The following is a 20,794-nucleotide window of genomic DNA, read 5'->3' as shown; positions in this document are numbered from 1 at the left end:
CAAGGTAGAGTTGCAATGAAGGGATCTCGACTGCATGGGATTGGGCCGGTTAGCAGGCTACCAGAGTGGATCACTTTTTCTCCAGACTTTTCCCAGAATGGAGTCGGATGGAGACGATCTAAAGGAAAGTGGAGTTTATCTCTCTCAGGATTCGTCGGCCGAGAAAGAACAAGGTCTTGTGATAAGGAATTGCACTGCTATTCAACCTCAAGACAATGGGGTTGCTCCACTTTTGTTGCTACACAGAAGTTACCCTGGAGATACCCACGCGATATGCATATGATAACACCCTGTTCTCGTGTGCAACCCAAGCCCCGTATCGCGTGGGGGCCTGGGGCCCCAGAATTGATAAGCTAGCATAGGCGAAAATCGGCAATGCTAGAAGGCTCTAACATAAGACTCTGGTCATTTCTCCCGGACTTGAGGTTTCAACGTGCACAAGATGTCGAATGAAACAGTCGAAGAAGGGCATGTTGCCACAGGCATCGAGCAAAATGAAAACCGCTCGACCTTGTACAAGATCTGGACGGATTCTTGGTTCCAGATCATCTTGATCAGTTTCATCTGCTTCTGCTGTCCTGGAGTGAGTTTAAAGAAAATGTTATTATAAAAAATCACGAACTGACAATAGTATTAGATGTACAATGCCCTCAGCGGTCTTGGTGGTTCAGGGCAAGTTGACCAGACCGTTGCTGCCAATGCCAGTGTAGCTCTTTTGGCTTGTACTGCGGGAACTGCCCTTTTCATTGTCGGTCCCATCTTCGATCGTGTTGGACCTAGAGTTTGTCTCTTGCTTGGAGGATGGACCTACGCATTATACTCCGGTAGTCTTTTGTGTTTCAACGGTATGTTTAGCTGGTAGGCCACAGTAAGTTGTATACACAGCTAATGTGTACTCCAACAGCAACGGGCAACGGTGGATTCGTGATTGCCTCAGGTGCCATTCTCGGTGTGGGTGCATCGTTCTTGTGGGTAGCACAGGGTGCGATCATGACGACCTATGTGCCCGAGTCACAAAAGGGTCGCGCAATCGCAGCCTTCTGGATTATCTTCAATCTCGGCGGTGGCGTTGGATCTCTCGCTAGCTTCGGCCTCAACTTTAAATCGACGAGCGGAACTGTCAGTGATGCCACATACATTGCCTTGCTTACCATCATGGCCTTCGGGTGGGTACTGGGAGTGCTCATTTGCCCGCCATCGTATGTTAGAGTTGCCCAGATGCAGGTCACACCGGAGAACGAGAAGAACTTCCGTCAGATTATTCGCCATTCCCTGCAGACTATTTGTCACTGGCGAGTGTTGTGCATGCTGCCCCTCTTCTTCTCGGCTAATGTGTTCTACTCCTACCAGCAGAATGCTGTGAACGGTATGAACTTCAATATCCGGACGCGTTCGCTTAACGGTTCGCTTTATTGGATTGCGCAGATGCTGGGCGGTCTTGTCATGGGTCTTATTCTCGATATCCCCGGTGTCAGCAGACCCAATCGCGCTCGTATCGCTTGGGTATTCTTGTTCGTCACTGGAATGGTCATTTGGGGTGGCGGTTATAAGTTCCAAGTGTGGTCTGATGTCCGTCTGGAGCAGGGCCTGAAGCAGGATATCGATTATACAAATTCTGATATCTCAGTGGGCCCGATGTTCCTCTACATCTTCTATGGTGCCTATGATGCGTTGTGGCAATCATTCTGCTACTGGCTCGTGGGTGCCCAGTCCAATTCCCCGGCCGCGGCTGCCGTTCTGGTTGGAGCGTACAAGACCTTCCAGAGCACCGGCGGTGCAATGGCGTGGCGTATCAATGCCATGGGGAAACCCGCGATGACCCAATTCGCTATGAACTGGGGGCTTTGCATGGGCTCGTTGGTTATCGCCATCCCAACTGTATTAGCCATCACTCTGACTAGTGACAAAGAAACTCCCGCAGCGGAGAAGGACTTCCCTGAGATGGAGGAGTCTCGAGAGGTGGTGAAGTCTTGATTCTTTTGTATATCAACCTCTGGTCAGGGGAAAGTGCGGAATACTTGCCGTCGAAGAAAGATATGTAAAGTAGAAGAATACAGAAACCTTGCAAATTTGACGCTGCAGAGCAGCTTGTTCGGATTGAGTCAAGATTCGGGTGATCGTAGACCACGATTAGGGATGCATGATTAGGAATATATACACGACATGTCCCAACCGAAAATTAAAGATCATTGTGTTGATAAATTCCGTCTCTTGGCGGTTGAGAGGTCCTCCAATTCAGCTTACTTGATGCACTTTTTCAGCACAGCGGTTTCCAGCAGCAACTTAGTGTACTGGCGATGTGCCCAGGCGATCTTTTCATCCATGGGCGCGCCTTCCGCCTTTCCGAGACCCTGGTAGAAACAGCTCTTCAGACTGAATTCGGCCAAGCCTTGGTCCCGCTTGATCACAGCAGCGATTTCGAAGAGGCCGTCGGAGGGACGGACATCACGGATGCGTGGGGAGTCACCGCAGCGAACAACAATACGGTCTTCGGTCTTCTCGACGACTTCAAAGTGGTCGGTGACAATGGTTCCTACTTCGTATTTGTTTGAGAGGAGATCGGATCGGTCCCAGAGGTGGTCGGCAGTCTCGGGGCCACGGTACTTTCGTTCAAGAATGGCTCGCTGGGGAATGTATCCTAGAGAGAAATCGAAGTTAGGGTATGTTGCACTGTGACGAGGCTGGTTTCCCCAATGTAGGACTTACCCATGCCACCCCAGACACCGGCACAGAACGCTTCCACCAATTTTCCCTTCTCTTCGACCAATGAGGGCTGGATCTTGTCTAGGGGAATGCGACGAACGCAGATATCATGAAGAGTTGGGTTGTTGCTCGGGTTGAACTTCTTGAAAAAGGCCGATTGGAAGATGGGATCGGAGCTGTCCATGGTCTCGAAAATGTCATTGCGCGTGGCGCCCCAGAAGACACCGACCGAGGCAATGCTGCCTGCAACGGTCGTCTTGACCAATTTGCTGAAAATACCCATGGTTGAGAATAGGAGGACAGGGGTTGGAGGTAGGTGAGAAGTAACAAGAGGGGAGCGAGTGCTTGGGAGCGAGAGCTCTCGGGGAAAGCTCCGACTACCAAGACGCAAGACCACGGCCTTAGCCCCCACTCCGCATTTCACCGACTTCAGCTATACCACGCAACCTTGTACACACAGATACTTTGAATAATACGGGTTTCTATTTTTCAATCTATTGAAAGGCAATTCAAATTTAATTTTGGTACTCAAGTTCAAAGCTTATAGAAGTTGTTTATATTAGCATGTCGTGCGAACAAGGCCAAGTGGGTGTAAATGGTAGCACAGAGGTTTGGCCCCAGGACTAAGCTTACTTTTCGCTACCTGAGAGCTCGATACATGAAACAAACTTGCCATCGTACGTGGGATCTTCCGTCACTGGGCTATCGGATGTCGGTATTGAGATAAGGGCATTTTGGGACTCAAGCCCATTGTTCGAAACGTGCGATCCTGTCAAGACATTAGTACCTCCGGGGGCCATATTCCTAGTTCGACATGTAACAAAAGAAATCACAGGCGAGTTCTATTGTACATTGTGCGTTTATAATAACTGGGAATGCTGGCATATTTCACCATACTCTACATAACCGAGATTTATAATTGGCAGTCTATAGTTATAGTCCGTACCAGGTACTCAACTATACTCAAATATATGCCTTACCTAACTCACAAACGGCGGATATAGGCGTATGCCCATAGATTAGACATGCCGACCCGTCCCGGTCCCGGTAGTATAGGGCCCGATAATTCAGTCGGAAGACTCAACCACATGTGGAGGTCCATAGACCATACAAATTCCAAGGCTCTCAACCAGATATATATCGACCACGGTTACAAAATTCTCAAATTCTCAAATTCTCAAACTCTCAAACTCTCAACCTCTCAACCTCTCAACCAGAGCTTGTCTACGGTGGAGCGTCGCCTCAATTTTCTCTGAACTACGAATCACTAGACATCCCAAATATGAAAACTAGTCAATGTTATCTCCACAAACAGTTCTCCATATTCACGGGGGTTTTTCCAAGTGCGTCTAACAGTCCCACAATGTGTCGCAACCCTGGAACCCTGGAAGTCCCACGTGCACGCCCAAACGTCGATACCAAGCTCTAATTCGCACTTCACATGGAGGTGCGAGATATAACCTTGGAATGAATCGAAACATGTAAACCGATGATCGGCAATCTAGTGCATTTTACAATTTTGCGACTGTTTTTACCGTTGGTCGTGGCCCATGGCTACCACGGACATACCCCAGGACACCGCAACCGAGACCCCAATTCGGGCAATTGATCAACATAAAAACAGCAATCAAGCTTATCACCCAGGGCTGGAATATCGTGAACCTTTCGAGAATAGATCTAGCCGATGACGAGATCTGGCGATCACCATACTCAACCAGTCAACGGCTGTTCCCAAGACAAGGAACAAAAGCATTGAGGAACAGGCCCACCGTATACAGAGACAAGCAGTCGTTGTTCGCTCTGGAGCGTCGATGGTGTGCTACGGCCGACAAACGATATAAAATCCCCGGCATTCCTCTGTTCAATTCTTCTCATCAAGCAGATCTAGTATCCTTCTTGTATACCAATTTTTATCTTTATTTCATATAAACTTCCCTCGCTGTGCGAGCTTCATTGATCAGCAATCTTTCATTTCTTCAATATTTCCAAAACTTCTTTTCAACCCCTTTGCACAATGAAGACCTCATTTGCCGCCCTTGCTCTCGCTCTCTCCGGCTCTGCCGTGGGTGCCCCGGTCTCTAACGGTACTCACATTGCATCCAACTCATCTTCTGTGTCGAATCCTGTTCATCTGTCGACCAAGTTCGCTGCCTCCAGCACTGCCACTCCATCTTCTGGATCCAGCCCTTTGACCTCGGCGCCTATCCCTAGCGGCAGTGCGGTAAAGCGCGGAGAGGCCATCTCCATCCCGACGGACCTCCCGTCACTGGCTTCTGATGCCCAGTCAGTGGCTGCATCCCTCGCTTCTCTCGGTGCTGGCGCCCAGAAGCGTGGTGAGTCTTTGTCGATTCCCACCGATCTTCCGTCTCTACTAGAAGATGCCCAGTCCATCGGTAGCGCTATTGCCTCTGCTGGTGCCCAGAAGCGTGGCGAGTCACTTTCCATCCCTACCGATCTCCCCTCATTGGTTTCCGATGCCCAGTCGGCCGCAGCTGCGCTTGCCTCCGCTGGAGCCCAGAAGCGTGGCGAGTCTCTGTCGATTCCCACCGACCTTCCATCTCTGCTGGCTGATGCTGAGTCTATCGGAAGTGCTATTGCCTCTGCGGGTGCCCAGAAACGCGCCGCCGAGACTCTTCCTCTCCTGAACCCCGCTGGTACTCCTACTCCTACCGCTTCCTTTGGAACTGGCTTCCCTAAGCCTTCCAGCAGTCTTTTCGCTTCCTCCTCTGTGTCTGCTTTCTCTTCTGGTGTTGCTTCTCCTTCTGGCTCTGCTTCTTCCTCCGGTCTTACATCGTAATTTGCCGTCCTCTGATTTGAATGCTGGTCATTTCATTTCAGCGACTGCCAGTTACGTGAGCAGTATAACTTGACCGTTTTCCATGCTCGAAAGTATGGGTCTTTCCTGGACATTGTTCCGAATCATCGCTCGTTAATTGTCGCTCGTTAATCGTCACTCGTTTGAATTGGCAATAAATGCTTTGTTTTGATGTTACTGCTGGATCGCACCAGAATGTATTAACAGACGATCAATTGAAATCTCACTAGAATCTATCATCACACGATATAATCCCAGACTCATAGGATTCTCAGGTCAATAATATAGACGTTTCAATTTAAACGGAATACGAAACAGGTACTCCACATCGCGTGTTGTAGTCAGTCGATCGGGCTCTTGGAGGATTGCTCCGCCCCACGTGCGGGTACCGGCACAGACAGCACAGCCACAACAAAATCGATTCTCCCTCTTCTCCTTCGTCATGTCCCAGATCCATCTCGTGTTCTTGGCTTTGGCCTGTTAGATCTTTTCATCCGGGTTTTCAGGCTTTACTAGTGGTCTCTTTTCGCTTTGTCTGCTTAACCCTTACTCTCTCACACCCTTTGTTGGAATCATGGCCCGTTGTGTATTCATCAGAGTTTTGTTGAGTGGTTGAAACTTGATTTGGCAATGCGCTTCGATTGTATCAAATACATTGTCCGCCTTCGGGACCTCATCCAGCATGTCCGGTAGTGATGGGGTAGGGCGCTGGGCTCGACTTACTGGTGAGTGGTGGTTCTCGTCTGACACCCCTTCCCCCTTTTCCTATTGCCGTTTTCCTATTGCCAGTTCACCCTCGCGGGGTATACGAGCATACGAGCATACGAGCATACGAGTATTCGCTAATCGAGATGTGAATTAGGTCGTTTTGCCCCGTTTCGTTTGCCGCAATTCCGCCGTCAACCTCGAGGTTGGCGCCCAGTGGCTCTGCGCCCGCCATACCTCATCTCCCTGATATGTTTGATGTTAACAATGCTCCTGACCCTGGAAGGGTTGCGGCAGTATAGCGATCGCCAAGGGGGATTGGTCTTTTTTGACTACACAGAAGATGTCAACGACGCACAATCTTTCGCCTACAATTACCTCCCTATCATCATCTCCCTCATACTCGTCTTGGTTTGGACTGTGACCGATTTCGATGTCCTCCGCCTGGAACCATATTTTCAGTTGTCCCGACCCGAGGGAGCGCCGGCGACAGTTCTTTTCATCAACTACAACTTCGGCCAAACCGTTCTCACCCCGATCAATGCCGCAATCCGCCGTCACTGGGTCGTGTTCTGGGTTTCCTTTGTCACACTCTCAATCCGAATGATTCTTCCCGCTCTACAGAGTACGGTATTTGAGCTACGCGAGGTGACGGTAGTCCACGACAGTACTATACAAAGCTGGTCAGACCTGGTGGATTTGGACACACAAGCGAACTTGATCTCACTGCAAGCCGATGTTTTCCACGACGTGTTTTCCTCCAATGAGCTATTATCCCGGTCCCGATCCGCCAACTATGCCATCGCGCCTGTGGAGATACCCGATGGCGAGCAAGACGACAGTGTAGTGTGGACTGTTGACCAGACGATATATTGGGCAAAACTTTCCTGCAAGAATGTTTTTGTTGGGGACACGCTCACCGTTTCTATCAATGAACCCGAGGGGCCATACCCAACAATTTCGTGGAACGCCAGTAGTATTGATTTGGTTGATGTTTACGGAGGCGACGAAAAATGTGTCCTTGATTTTCAATACGAGAGTGTCTTCTTCCCTGGCACCGATTACCTACAAATACGGTATTGGGAGCCGATGATCAGTTCTGCAGCCAAAGAAGAAGGATTTCCGAACCAAACCCAGGCCTTCACGGAACTCGGCTGCGATCCATATGATCTATATGGTATGCTCATCGGTGTTAATATTACCAGCCCAAGCGCATCTTTGACCTCGACCTCAACCTCGACCGAGTACTCCGCGTCTGGTACGGCTTTTGCCTGTGATATAATTTATCACAAAGCGGAGGCTCGCGTGACTATGCACTCCAACAGCTCCATAATATCTATCAAAGTCAATCGAGCCACAATCCGCGAGCTCACAAAATCCGAGTTCAATGTTGATCATTTCCAAGCTCTGCTCTCTCAACGTGCTCCGTATACCAGTGACATGCTCTTCATCAGTGAAAATGCTACCACGGGGGCTCGCACAGTGACTGAACTCCCTATCATCAGCCAGGACTTAGGAGATATCCAACCTGTGCTGGTGCTCGACACATCGACCGTCATGACAGAGGATGAATTCGAATCCAAGATTGCGCGGGACGTCAAGCAGACTTTCGTACTCACACTCGGTCGCATGTTTGATCCAGATAGTGCACCTAGGACTCTCGCCGCCCAACGCACGTCGAACAAAGTCGCTATCGCTATCGTTGACTTTGCGGCTCTTTGTTCTGAGCTCATTCTTGCCCTAGCCACTTTGACTACAGTCTACCTCCTTTACATGTATAATTCGCGTGAACTGTTTCTCCAAAGTGACCCTGGGTCCATTGGTGCCATGTGCAGTATTGTCGCCGACATTTTTCACCCATCCAACGTCCTCGGTGAGCCAGTGGCGGAATTTCATCAATTCTCTACTCGGCAACTTCGTCGTATCTTCAAAAATGCACGGTGTTATTGGCGACCAGGACCTTCTGGCAACAGGCTGGATATTGTCGCTGACGATGGTTTGTACCACCTTGGAGTGCTCATCTTCGAAAATTATAACTGACTGTATCATCAGGCTCCCCTGTCCAGCTCGGCGAGAACCTCAAAACCCGTGTTGATCCGATGCCTCACTTCCTCGTAATCCCTTTCTTTCTCGTTGAATTCTTGGCGCTAGCTGGTGTCATTATCCTCATCGTACTAGTGGTCTCATCTTTGCTTCGAAATGGCCGCTTTCGCGACATGACCCAATCCGACTCGAGCGTGTTCCAGGTTATCCTTTCCGTCCTACCCTCCGTCGTTGCATCGTCTGTAGGGGCTCTATGTACATCTATTCACCGAAACCTCAGTGTTTTGGAGCCCTGGGTCCACCTCCAACGCGGCAACGCCTCGGCAAGGACGTCATTGTCATTGAACTACTCGTCCCAAAGTCCGCTCGCCATTTTCTTCAAAGCTGTTCGCAACCGGCAACCTTTGCTGTGTCTTGTATCAATTGCGTGCGTCATGAACATGGCTTTGACTGTCGTGGCAGGTGCGCTCTTCACTCAAGAATTGGCAAGCTCAACACTGGAGACCAGCGATTTGTCAATGAACTATAGCCAGTCTGTGTTTTGGCAGACCGACTTCGCTGCAGAATTCACTGAGTATGATTTGATTCAGAGCAGCATCAGCAGCGGATCCCCCATGCTCTCCTGGACTAGCTCAGATCAGTCTTTTGTCCCATTACACGTGAGCCATCGCAACCCAGACGTGACTTACAGCGCCTCAACACTAGGGGTTGGAGCTGAGCTGAAGTGTCAACCCCTTTCATCGGATGATCTTGTCTACGATCAACTTAATGGTTATCAATATTGGCGATATGCACTGTTTGACAATTCCTCCATGGAATGCATGGCACGCATGCCACCCTTAAAAAGCAAACAGGAAGGAATCTCACTATCTATCCACTTTTTGTCCCCAGATGACACCGAGGAATCGGACATCTGCCAGACGTCGACTGTTCTAGTTGTCGGCCGTTGGGATTATTTGCCGAACACCCCAGTCACTGATAACAACTCAATTGCATTGCACTGTGAACCCCAGGCGAGATTACAAAATTATTCAATCTCTTTCGACCAGAAAGGACAGATCAGTTGGTATGACGCTCTTCCCAAAACGTCCATCACACATGGAACCATGTACGACAATGCAACCGTTAGTCTCGGTCAGTTCAACAAAGTCTTTGCGGCCATCCCTAGCAGTTTTGTGGGCAATACTTCCATGCAGAATGGAACGTACAACGTTTCTTCCTATGATTGGGCAGGCTTCCTTGTTGCTCGTCTCTACGAACACGCGGATCCCGACTTTGACGCTCTGGACCCCGCTATTTTGACCACCATGACTGGCACTGTATATCGATTGGTCTACAGCACCTACTTCTCAATTTGGCGGGGGATCTATCTTGAACCTCTTGCTCACCCGGTCCCGGCCACAGATGCCACCATTACCCGCGTTACCTGGCGCATGGTTCCGTCGGCTCCGTCACTTGCCATCGCTCTAGCCATCATTGCCTTCGACACAATAGTCGTCCTTTTAGTGTTCGGAACACGACGCGGCCGGTTCCGGGGACCCCGAATGCCGCGCTCCATTGGAGCAATCATTCCCTGGATTTCGCACAGCCAAATGCTTCATGATTTCACCGATACACACGCCTGGAGCAGTGCAAAACGGCATGCTCATCTCGTAAGCCTGAACAAACGCTATGGCTTCCGCATGTTCATGGGTGCCGATAACCGCTGGCGGTTCGCTGTCGACCAGGAAGCAGAGATCGTCAAACCTACCGATCCCCCCGACGGCGCCCCAGAAGTGGAAGTGGACAAAACGACCACAATTCAGCTACAGGAGATACACAGTTCACCCTCTCCTCCTCTTCTTCTTCCTTCTCCACCTCTACCTCCAACCTGATGACACTGCCTATATGTGCTACGACTTTACTTTTGATTTACATACGCTATATTATGTTTCGAGGGTATATATTCATTTGAACATGGGCGCTTTTGACTTCGATAACCCCCCTGAGATAGACGGTTGGACAAGCAAGCTGGCTCTTACTTTGTTCACTTACATATTGGAAGTCATGACCGGGACTTCGCATTGGTACATTGTAAAAAATCCGAACCCGTGTGTGTGTGTTCGCTGAAACGCCTTTCTCGCATATTCTGTCTTTGGGCTTTGTATGGAGGTTGTCAATGCGGAGAGACAGTGTCTCGTATGGCACATACATGGGAAATTGACATTCATATATATGACGATACTTCGAACATCTCGCATGAGTCCTACTTCCCTATGATCGACGCCGAACAAGGTCGAGCGAGACGAAAATGGTACAGTATATTGCGCTATGCATTGGCATCCCCAGCGTAGGAAGTGGACGACCGATCCTAGTCTTGGGTACGCTGAACTACCACGGATAATTCAAATAACGCTGATATGATTTTGATTCGACTTTTGAAATCCATACACCCTTCATTTCATCTAGCTTCTATAGTGAACTGTACATTATCGAGCTGAAGCCAAATCAAATATCATATTTCTTCTACCGTGCAGCCCTGAGTCGACCATCAACCGCCCGAAGAAGAACGTAGAGTGTCTCCAAATAGGGAGCTTGGATGCCGAGTTCTCGGGATTTCCGCACTGGGAAGCCCAAGATAACATCAATCTCCATTGGCCGTCCACTTTTACAATCCGTCTGCATGCTGCTCCCAATTCCAGGCATGGCGTTTATCTTTTTCATAAGCTGGTCAATCAGACCATCCTTCAGCGGAACACCACAGCCACGGGCGACGTTAATGACCTCCTGCATCAACTGGCATGTAAAAGCCGTCGCATCTTCTGACGACTTTAACCACGACTGTGTATCCACCATAGTGAGCGTAGTCAACGAGTTCCATGCTACGTTCCAAACGACCTTCTCCCATCGCTGGGTCTGCATATCCTCACGGACCTGGAACCGTGTCTTGCCATTGCGGAGAAGATCAGCAAATGTTTCAAGTCGTTTTTGCTCGACTTGGTTTTCGACTTTTGGGTTAGGAAATAAGCCGAGCTGCATATCTTCGGACTTGGTATGCGCGACAATTCCCGGGCTTGTCTGCGTGGCTCCTACCCATGTCTGCGGAAGTTAGACGAAAGGGTAGAATTGACGATGGGAAGTGAACCCACCACACAAGTTATGATCGAGTTCTCAGGAAATTGCTTTCGGAAAGGTTCCTCGTTACCAACCCCATTCTGAATGACGACAATAGTAGTCTTGCTGTCGATGGCTGGCTGTAGTTTGGCTACTACCTCATCCTGGTCGATTGCCTTGTGAGCGCACACGATGTAGTCCACTGGTGGAATATCCGCGGCGGATTTTACCACTTGTTGCCTTGTTAGCGAAATATTTTGATTTGGATTGTGTATAGCTCACATACCTCGGTGTGGATGGAACGTATGCTGGCCGTGATTCTCGCTATTAATGGTAATTCCCTTTGGAGTTCAGATATTAATAATGGAATAGACTAATGTGCAGTAAGATACTCACCTTTGCTTTAACAGCCTCATAGTTTGAACGTGCTACGACCGTTAGCTGTACACGGTCGGAGCGACTTAGGATAAAGGCATAGAAGGAGCCAATCCTATACAAGTCAGTATAACATCGGTTTGGTGAAAGAGGTTCAACCCACGCTCCCAATCCATAAACAAGGACATCAATTTGATCTGACATTTTGTGAGGACCAAGTATGCATATCCAATACACGGACTGAATGGTGTTCCTTTTGACAGTCGACTTCCAAGGTTCCCCGCATCGGAGGATGGCCGCGTGGGGGTGGACTCTTCACGGAGAAATGGTGGAGAATTGGGATGATGGGGATGTAGTACTCTTGGGAGTTTGTATTCAAGTGAAAGAAGCTGGTAAGGTAGTGATTCAATCTATAGTTTCACGCTGGCTATCAAATGTTTCTCCAAACGACTAGTATTCACCATTTCGGGTGTCAACTCTTCAAGACTGGTAACTCCTAGAAAGACCATGTTTGTTTCGATCTCCTGTCGTAGGATATCGATCATCTGTCGTACCCCATTCTCTCCATATCCGGACAAGCTGAACAGAAATGGTCTACCCAATCCGACAGCTGTCGCTCCGAGCGCAACAGCCTTGAGTACGTCTGTTCCTCGGCGAATGCCACCATCAAGGAAGATCTGCATCTTGCTCTCAATCAAGTGAGGCGCAAACTTTCGAATCTCCAGTAGAGTCAGAAGGGGTGATTGTGTCCTTTTTATATAAGTGAGTATATCTCGCGTGGGGAATGGGCCATAGTTCGGAGATCTCATACGTGTCTTGTGAGCGTCCTCCGTGGTTTGAGAGTACAATGCCTTGCACTCCATGCTGGTAGGCAAGCACGGCATCCTCCACACATTGGATTCCCTTGATAACAACAGGGAGATCTGTCAGTTGGCGAAGCCAGGTGAGAATCTCCCAATCAATAAATGGAGATATTGAGCTGGCCATGATCTTCGCTACACCCTTTCCTACCCCGGTATGATCGACATCCTGAAATAAATTAGCAAATGAACTTAAAATGCAACAAAATCTATCCGGGCAAACCACGTACCATGACCGTCGAGTTGAGCCGTTCGTCCATCTCACGTTTCCCCACTACGGGGGAGTCGACCGTAACCCAAATAGCACCAGCACCAGCTCTTTCAGCTCGACGTACAGTCTCAATAGACTTCTGAATGTCTTTGTTCACATATAGTTGTTGGAAGATAGGCTGGTTTGCTGAGATGCGACTCTTCATGACTTGTTCAATTGTCATGCTGGATCCGTTTGCGAGAACTTGGACCAGTCCTTCCTTACCTGCTGCTGCAGCTAGCGCACACTCGCCCTCTGGATGGGCAAGCTTTGTAAGGCCCACTGGAGATATATACACCGGGAGCGAAGTAGAACGCCCTAGGATTGCAGTGGCTGTATTCACAGCGGGAATCTTTCGTAGGATACGTGGACGAAGAGAAATCTTTTGATATGCCAAGGCATTATTCCGTTTACTAATCTCGTCATCAGCGCCAGACGAGTAATAGGCCCATGTTGTGGCACGCAGGCTTTGATGAGCAACTTTTTCAAAATCATGCAAATTGATCAGACTTTGCAACGGCGGAGGGCTGTCACCGTCCGGCTTTGGTTGCTTCTCATTCATGGTATTCAGTTTATCTTTTCGCTTGTCCAATTCGGCGGGATCAACGTAGCCTTGGAGCGCAGTCTCAGGGAGTGCTTCGCTCAACAACTCCAGCGAGTGAACAGAGTCGAAATCTTCAGTTGCGTCTTTACCCGCACATCGCAAAATCACGGCTGCACCCCCTGGGTGGGAGTCCAAAAATTCTACCGAAGTCAGCCTGAGGTCGCAGCATCTGCGGGTATTGCGAGTCTCCTACCTGTGACATCGTAGACAGCCCCATGGATCGCGACCCAACACGATTTCTGATTGTTATGTCGGTTGATTTCCTGGAGAGTGAGTTTCATGTTGGATTATTACTCTAATTTGGAAACTGCAGCTGGCAGATTCTCATCATAAAATGTCGACCACAATTCTATCATGTCCAACCCCAATGGCGATCCCGGGATCCATCCGGGCGTGGGGGTTCACAGCCCCATCCGCAGATCTCGAGACGGGGCAATTTCTCCGGGGGCTTTCGACCCACTGCCTCCCTTGTAGGAATTCTGGGATTCGGCGGAGGCAACTCACGCTCTCGTCCTATAGACGAGGAGCTCAACTTGATTGGACATTTCAAGAGGAACCAGTGGGCTGAATTGTATTCTTGAGGAGAATGGCTGTGTGGGCCCTTCAGGGAATTTGAGAGGCTTTCGGTATGTATGAACATGTCTACTCAATATATAAACTATGCTTGGAGAAATCCCTTCATTCGGAGTCATTATTAACGCCTGCGCCATGGCTCAACTATAGTAACCAAGTCACCCTAGCCACACTACTTATGAAAATGAAAAGAAAATTAAACTAAGCTGGACCATCTAAAATACTACTCACCAGAGACACCGGTGAATGAAGTCGTTAATTGCCGTTGACGAACACGGGACCCGAGCAACGCGCTTCAGAGCAGGCTGTGTTAGAATACTCATAACAGATTTCACTGTTAGCCAAGAGGTATTCGTTTGTGCATAAAGGTTTTACATTGCCTTCTTTGTCATTATGTCGGCCGTTTCATTTTGCTTGGCACTTCGGAAGGACCTGGGCTCAAGTGAAGTTCGATGTTGTACGGCCATAACAAAATACGACAGGCCTCTATGGTCCGTATTCTAGATATCTGAGAGCTATACACTCCGTCGACTGCCTCGCCGGCAGAGTCTCGACCAAGGTAGATTCAAGAGCAGCGGATCCAGTCCAGATGATGGTTGGTGTCTTTACCGTATATCCAAGTAAGTCGAGTTGGTTTAACATCATATTACAGAATTTATAATTGGGCTCTCTATGTCTTCTTTGATCTCACTTTCATATTCCTTGAATTATCTTCAGATGTTATGATAGCCCATCTTTCTTGCCTCGCGTGAAATGACAGTTTTCCCACCAATCAACACATCAAAGTAGAAGATGCTTATACTGAACCCGTTACTCCCTCGACGTGGGGGAGCTGACGGCAATCGGCTTAACCGCCCGGACTTCCCCCCGAGGCCCCCGCGTGGGATGCGTTTATGTTCATGTGGGGTTGGGTCGCGAACCTTCAAATATAACTTGATCATATCCCAAATTATATTGCTTTGGCTTCGGCAATATACAATACCTGATAGATTCATTCTGTAACTCACAATGGCCAAAATCAAGTCCATCGAATACTTCCGTGTCAAGCCCCGCTGGCTGTTTGTTAAAGTTACCGATGAAGAGGGACGCTTCGGTTGGGGAGAGGGTACACTGGAAGGGCATTCTCTTGCAGTGGAGGGGGCACTCGATGAAATTATCATACGCATTGTGGGATACGAAGCGGAGTATGCTTGGATCTATCGTTTTATGTCACAGCCAAAAGGCTAACCGTCCCTGGCAGCGATATTCAACACATTTGGCAGACAGTATGGCGACTTGGATTCTACAGGGGTGGACCGGTATTCATGTCAGCTCTTTCGGGGATCGACATCGCTTTGTGGGATCTGAAGGGTCGAAAGCTGGGTGTCCCGGTTCACGAGCTCCTGGGCGGAAAGGTGCGCCAGAAGGTGCAAGTTTACGCCTGGATTGGAGGTGACCGACCAAGCGATGTTAAGGCTGCAGCGTGAGTTCCGAAAACAAGAGAGCGGAGTAAAAGAATCCAAAATCTTAACAAGCTCTGTCAACAGGGAAGAACGAATCGCCCAAGGCCTCAAGTGCATCAAGATGAATGCGACTGAAGATGTCAACTGGCTCGACTCGCCTGCTGTTTTACAGTCCTGCGTGGAACGATTGAAGCAAGTTAAAGCTCTGGGTCTTGATGCCGGTCTGGACTTCCACGGTCGCTTGCACAGACCTATGGCTAAGCAGCTGGCCAAGGCGCTGGAGCCGTACCACCCTCTATTCATTGAAGAGCCTCTACTGTGCGAGCATCCCGAAGCGATCAAACAACTTTCCGAGCAGACCACAATTCCCATCGCATTTGGCGAACGCTTATACTCTAGATGGGATATTAAGAGGTTCTTGGAGGATTCATCAGTAGATGTTCTACAGCCTGATATTGCCCACGCAGGTGGTATCTCCGAAACTCTCCGTATCGCAAACATGGCTGAAGCCTACGACGTTGCTATCGCGCCTCATTGCCCTCTAGGTCCGATCGCCTTGGCAGCCTCCCTCCAAGTGGCCGTGTCGATCCCCAATTTTGTCATCCAAGAGATGTCGTTAGGCATGCACTACAATGTCGAAGCTGGAGATATCGACCTGAACAGCTACTTGGTAGATAAGACGGTCTTTGATATAAAGGAGGGATATGTGGCCGCCCCCTCCAAGCCCGGCTTGGGAATTGATATTGACGAAGACCTGGTACGGAAAATCAGCAAGGAGACAGAGCCTTGGCAACCCAAAGAGTTCTACGGACCGGACGGCTCTATTCGAGAGTGGTAATAATGATGCTATCATACCGATAGTCTTGGTATAAATGTGTGTTCCAGTGTTCAGCATACGACGCATTCACCAAAACGGAGACGAAGCAAGATCACGATTCAAATCGCTAAGATATATTATGACTTTTTCCATTGCCTTCTTTCTTTTTCATTCTTCTTCCTGGCTTTGGGTGCCAATTTGTGATATTCAATGCGAAGATGAATATTATGATGGCCGGCCTTTGATCCGTATGACATGTACGTTTCATCATCTCGATATACAATAGATGCGCGCAAGAAGTTCCCGTAACAACACGACAGGTTTAGAAAATGATGATGATAGCATCGCCAAGAGCGAGATAATTTATTCTTCTAACGAAGGACCCCTGACCTCAAATAATCCGGTGCCTGCCAAATATCTCTTCTTCTTTCTGTATTCCACTACCATATAAACAAAGACACCAGCACATAATGATCCTCCAAGCTGTCCTGGCGTTTGCGACGCTGGGACTTGCTGCCGATTATCCCGTCGTCTCCTTGTTCATTCCAAACGCCGACCCTCAATCCTTGTTGGGTGAAGTTCTGGCAGCGGTTCGTATCAATAAGAATCATCCGCGAATATTCATCTAATTGTAAATAGCAATCAGCAACAACTACATACAGCATCAATTGCCCTGTTGGTAAAACTAATAGCACAGAATGTGGTATGGGCCCTGGCCTATTTTTGACCGCAGCCCCAACAAGTGTCGAATATTTGATAAGTGCCGAATCCGACAACTTGTGCGTGTCCTCGACTATCACCCATTTCCCCCGGCTGTGATGGCTTACTCGTTGATTCAACAGATACAATCACGTTGTTTGCGACGTGACCGACCTCCCAACAGGGGCTTATACGTGTACAGACACTGTCACCGGGCAAGGGGCCGCTACACCCGGCACCAGCACCTCAACCATCGCTTGGGACCAGTTATCTCTGTTGCCGGTCACCATAACTTCAACTGCTGATTCCGTCGCAGCAACAGCGAACGGGACCACTTCTACAAGTACTAGCGAAGTTTTGTCGGGTAGCGATGCATCACCCGCTGCTGCCACGGTAGTCACTACCCCTGCGGCAGGTGTGGCCGCTGCTACAGTCGCCACTACCAGCATGTCAGGCGTGGCTGAAAGGTCAACGTCTACTAGTCTTCTACTGTCTTGTGTCGCAGTTCAAGCTCTGGCAGCATTCCTGTAGTGATTGTGCTTGATTCTCCATTGATCTACCTGGCATTCATTGCCTTGCAAGATTTCCGCGTTCCACAAAAGAGATTGCTACAAAATCTAGTTTAATAAAACTTAATATTGATTTGGAATCTAAGAACATTTTAAAGACCCGCCTACGTACTATATAGTAGGTTTGAGCTCATGGTAAAGCGATATCCTGTGATAACTTTGGAACCTACATCGGCTTAAGATGAGTAAGTACTCTTATACTTATATCCACATATCAATGATATATTGAGAGAACTACATCTCAACCCTTGTAAGGTCTGTACTCAAGCTATTCTGCACGCCGTAGAGGGACAATAGCCATGGTCGCATGCGAAACTGCAAAGACCCAGATACGAATCATCTTTGTCGATAAGAGGCATCCCACGAGTTCCGGTTGATGGTGGACGCGGGACAGCACTCCCATACTGCGTACAGGTGCAGGGTCCAGATGGACAATACCCATAGTTGCAGCAAAAGGAACACAATCCAACGTAGTTATTAGATCCTGTTCCTGCAATGCAGGTTCTACCGTCACCTTCTCCTCCTCCTCCACCACCGCCGCCGCCGCCTCCACTGCTACCACCTCCTCCACTAGTACCACCACCACCGTTTCCACCTCCCCCACTGCTGCAGCCTCCAGTTGAGGTTGGAGCTGGTGGAGTATGAGTAACGGTAACGGTGATCACAACAGTTGACGGAGCATTAGAGCATTGTCCAGGGCCTGTTGTACTCCGGGGAGGACCTGGAAAAGTGGTGCTCGTGCTTGAAGATGGAGGAGCTGGAGGCACTGTACCTAATGAGGGACTGGGTTGACAGGACTGGTCACGCAGGCCTTGTTTAAAGGCGGAGAGCCCATCCTGCAGGAGGGGATCGTTGAATCCTGCTGGAAGGGTTCCGACTAAACACCAGTTAGAAATGGTGTGCTAAACAGTGGTAATAAATCCACTTACCATATGCATTGAAGTTATACAAACCACACACGCACCCGTTAATGATCTCCTTCAAACTGGTCCCCGACAAAATAGTCTGCCCGTCACGGACGACCGCGAAACCTTGTGAGCCAACACCCATCGGCACCTCCTTTGCACTTGCACCTGCTGGTGCCTCGTAATTATACACAGTCCCACCACTGTTGATCTGCACTGTAGCTGGAGATGTAAGTAACGAGACAACGAAGACAGAATCTGCCATGGATTCCCATCCATCTGGACGACCCATGAAATAGTTTCCACTCCCATTGTTTGCTGGTACCATGCAGGTATCTGTAGAGTCGCAGTTCACCCCACGTGGTGCAGGTCGATACCAGTAGACTAACTCATCGGATGAGATATGATTATTTGGAGATGAGTCGCCTGCTTTGAATGCAGCGATGTATGGTTTTGAAATGTCCAGCCATCCATCATGTGGCCTATATTCATTCGTTAGTTGAGTTGAAGAAATGGAGATATTGGCTTTGAAAGGCCGGTTTGGATATTCTCACATGTCGTTAACCCATTTTGAGGCCCCGTCGTCAGTATGTGGTGAGTTCAAAGGACCGATGTAATGAGACTCTCCGTAGTCATTCCATGTCACAATCTCGATAAATCGCGGTTTCAACGCAAGGATCTCATTCCATCTGTTGAACCACAGGAGATCAGATGGGAAGTTCCAATTCTTGCTGTAAGAAACTTCAGGTCCGAAATGCGTGAAAAACCACGGTGATACGGCTGCTTTACTGTCAGAACCTCAATTTAGATATCAAGAGAAATGAAGACACTAACGGGCAATATAGGCCTTTCCGCCAAGAGCGTTGACATATACTCGATCCCCGTCAGCCACAGTAACATTGTGATCAGGGGTTGGTGCTTTGTTGTTCCCGTTGTTTGGCCACGCCATCCAATTCAAGAGGCCATCAACTAGCGAGATATCTGTCCCCATATCAGGGTGGAAGTTCGGTGCAAAGAAGATCGACCTTCCAACAGCGGCTCGCAAAGCTGCAACATCCATTCCATCCCCGGCAAATGATGAGACAAACACTTTGTTATCGACGAGAAGTTGTGCAGGCTTGCTAGCATACTGGGCGATCTTCTGGCCAACTGCGGTAGCCTGATCGATATGCCACCAGTTGAAATCGAATGAGAGAAAGACTTTCATATCATTGTTGCCGGCCGATTCGTATGCCAGTTGGAGTTGTTGGTCAGTGTAGGGGTCTACGCCAATGTTCAGAGCGAATGCATCAATCCCCAGAGACTTGGCACGCTTCATGTCATCATCGTAATCCGACGCACTCTTTCGATTGCTGCTGATCCCAATCTTTACATTATAAGTATACACCAAGCAAAGAGGAGGAGGTCTAGGGCATGCTTACCATAAAGTGCGCAAAAACCAGTCGCTCTGTCGAGGACTGTCTTTTGACATCACGTAGGTCATGATTCCCAGTAGATACTGCATGAACTATCGTAGATAGCAACGCAATCACACCTAAAATGGATCGCATCTTCGTCATTGTTTGTAACTTCTCTTGATTATTTTGAATTCTTGTTTATGGTGTTGGCATTTATTTTATGCAATTCTCATATCCTTAAATATATCTTTGATTCACCAGATGACTCGGTACTTCTTGCAGCTGACCTAGGAAGTTTAATCATCAGGAGAATGAGTGTGATGTTTGCTGTTTATCTCTCCGAACCCAATCAACGTCTTACTTTCAAGGAACCATGTGGTTATTATCAAGCTTTTGATGGACAAATCCTAGATTTGGTGCGTTGATGACCTCACGATCGGGTGATTGCGCCTTTTTTTCTTTTTCATTTAGGTACAGGGTGACTGCCAGCTATTTCTATGGGTAGTAGTGGTTGTTTTACTGTATATATATTTGCCGATGACCATACAGAAATAAGTAGCAACTGATCCTTGAGGGGAGGGGTTAGAACCTTCCATGAATGGCATTTTCGGTATGTATCCAACGTTATTCTTTTCTTAGATGAATCCATCTATAGAGACTCGGTTTCGCTTTCCACTGGGCTGATTGAAGTTGTGCCATCGTCCATAATTACAGAAGTCGTAAAATAACTAAGCCAATGTGATTCAACATGAATATATTCAGTAAAATACCCGAAGACATGCACAAGACCACCCCAACCTTACCTCATCGGCACTATATCAGTAACTTCCCGAATGTAACCCAAACAATTATTTTTTGAGGATGTTTGTGTAGATCACAAAAGGTGGGGCTAGATGAAGCAAGCAGATTCTATGATTCTATGTGTAGAGCCATTGATTCGAAAG

At 48.5% G+C, this 20,794-nt stretch overlaps 9 protein-coding genes across 9 annotated transcripts; 5 read left to right on the top strand and 4 right to left on the bottom strand.

The window, feature by feature from the left end:
• Positions 1-442: 442 nt before the first annotated feature.
• N7537_001688 (putative MFS transporter) lies at positions 443-1,974 on the top strand (the record flags this gene model as incomplete). The annotated part of the gene is made up of 3 exons (XM_056892746.1): positions 443-583; positions 638-845; positions 905-1,974. 3 exons carry the CDS (start codon positions 443-445, stop codon positions 1,972-1,974), a joined length of 1,419 nt encoding a protein of 472 aa, XP_056757741.1.
• A 266-nt stretch (positions 1,975-2,240) lies between these two features.
• N7537_001687 (uncharacterized protein) lies at positions 2,241-2,986 on the bottom strand (the record flags this gene model as incomplete). Its single annotated transcript, XM_056892745.1, has 2 exons — positions 2,241-2,638; positions 2,707-2,986. The coding sequence occupies 2 exons, from the start codon at positions 2,984-2,986 to the stop codon at positions 2,241-2,243; spliced, it is 678 nt and encodes a 225-aa protein (XP_056757740.1).
• A 1,731-nt stretch (positions 2,987-4,717) lies between these two features.
• N7537_001686 (uncharacterized protein) lies at positions 4,718-5,500 on the top strand (the record flags this gene model as incomplete). The annotated part of the gene is made up of 1 exon (XM_056892744.1): positions 4,718-5,500. One exon carries the CDS (start codon positions 4,718-4,720, stop codon positions 5,498-5,500), a length of 783 nt encoding a protein of 260 aa, XP_056757739.1.
• Positions 5,501-6,490: 990 nt separating this feature from the next.
• N7537_001685 (DUF3433 domain-containing protein) lies at positions 6,491-10,140 on the top strand (the record flags this gene model as incomplete). The annotated part of the gene is made up of 2 exons (XM_056892743.1): positions 6,491-8,219; positions 8,276-10,140. The coding sequence occupies 2 exons, from the start codon at positions 6,491-6,493 to the stop codon at positions 10,138-10,140; spliced, it is 3,594 nt and encodes a 1,197-aa protein (XP_056757738.1).
• A 631-nt stretch (positions 10,141-10,771) lies between these two features.
• On the bottom strand, positions 10,772-11,938 carry N7537_001684 (ketopantoate reductase family protein; the record flags this gene model as incomplete). The annotated part of the gene is made up of 5 exons (XM_056892742.1): positions 10,772-11,344; positions 11,395-11,591; positions 11,646-11,700; positions 11,756-11,849; positions 11,898-11,938. 5 exons carry the CDS (start codon positions 11,936-11,938, stop codon positions 10,772-10,774), a joined length of 960 nt encoding a protein of 319 aa, XP_056757737.1.
• A 206-nt stretch (positions 11,939-12,144) lies between these two features.
• On the bottom strand, positions 12,145-13,729 carry N7537_001683 (FMN-dependent alpha-hydroxy acid dehydrogenase; the record flags this gene model as incomplete). The annotated part of the gene is made up of 4 exons (XM_056892741.1): positions 12,145-12,484; positions 12,546-12,763; positions 12,825-13,588; positions 13,642-13,729. 4 exons carry the CDS (start codon positions 13,727-13,729, stop codon positions 12,145-12,147), a joined length of 1,410 nt encoding a protein of 469 aa, XP_056757736.1.
• A 1,300-nt stretch (positions 13,730-15,029) lies between these two features.
• N7537_001682 (mandelate racemase/muconate lactonizing enzyme family protein) lies at positions 15,030-16,301 on the top strand (the record flags this gene model as incomplete). The annotated part of the gene is made up of 3 exons (XM_056892740.1): positions 15,030-15,205; positions 15,262-15,483; positions 15,548-16,301. 3 exons carry the CDS (start codon positions 15,030-15,032, stop codon positions 16,299-16,301), a joined length of 1,152 nt encoding a protein of 383 aa, XP_056757735.1.
• Positions 16,302-16,750: 449 nt separating this feature from the next.
• N7537_001681 (uncharacterized protein) lies at positions 16,751-17,510 on the top strand (the record flags this gene model as incomplete). Its single annotated transcript, XM_056892739.1, has 3 exons — positions 16,751-16,870; positions 16,920-17,059; positions 17,123-17,510. The coding sequence occupies 3 exons, from the start codon at positions 16,751-16,753 to the stop codon at positions 17,508-17,510; spliced, it is 648 nt and encodes a 215-aa protein (XP_056757734.1).
• Positions 17,511-17,816: 306 nt separating this feature from the next.
• On the bottom strand, positions 17,817-20,012 carry N7537_001680 (glycoside hydrolase family 71 protein; the record flags this gene model as incomplete). Its single annotated transcript, XM_056892738.1, is given in 6 exon segments — positions 17,817-18,179; positions 18,199-18,425; positions 18,478-18,935; positions 19,008-19,241; positions 19,284-19,819; positions 19,875-20,012. The coding sequence occupies 6 exon segments, from the start codon at positions 20,010-20,012 to the stop codon at positions 17,817-17,819; spliced, it is 1,956 nt and encodes a 651-aa protein (XP_056757733.1).
• Positions 20,013-20,794: the final 782 nt, after the last annotated feature.

This window comes from Penicillium hordei (genome assembly GCF_028827395.1).
Source record: "Penicillium hordei strain IBT 12815 chromosome Unknown utg000001l_segment0_segment0, whole genome shotgun sequence".
In the NCBI taxonomy this organism is placed as follows: Eukaryota; Fungi; Ascomycota; class Eurotiomycetes; order Eurotiales; family Aspergillaceae; genus Penicillium; species Penicillium hordei.
Note: the sequence above shows the minus strand (reverse complement) of the source record. Positions and strands in the feature narration are given on the sequence as shown.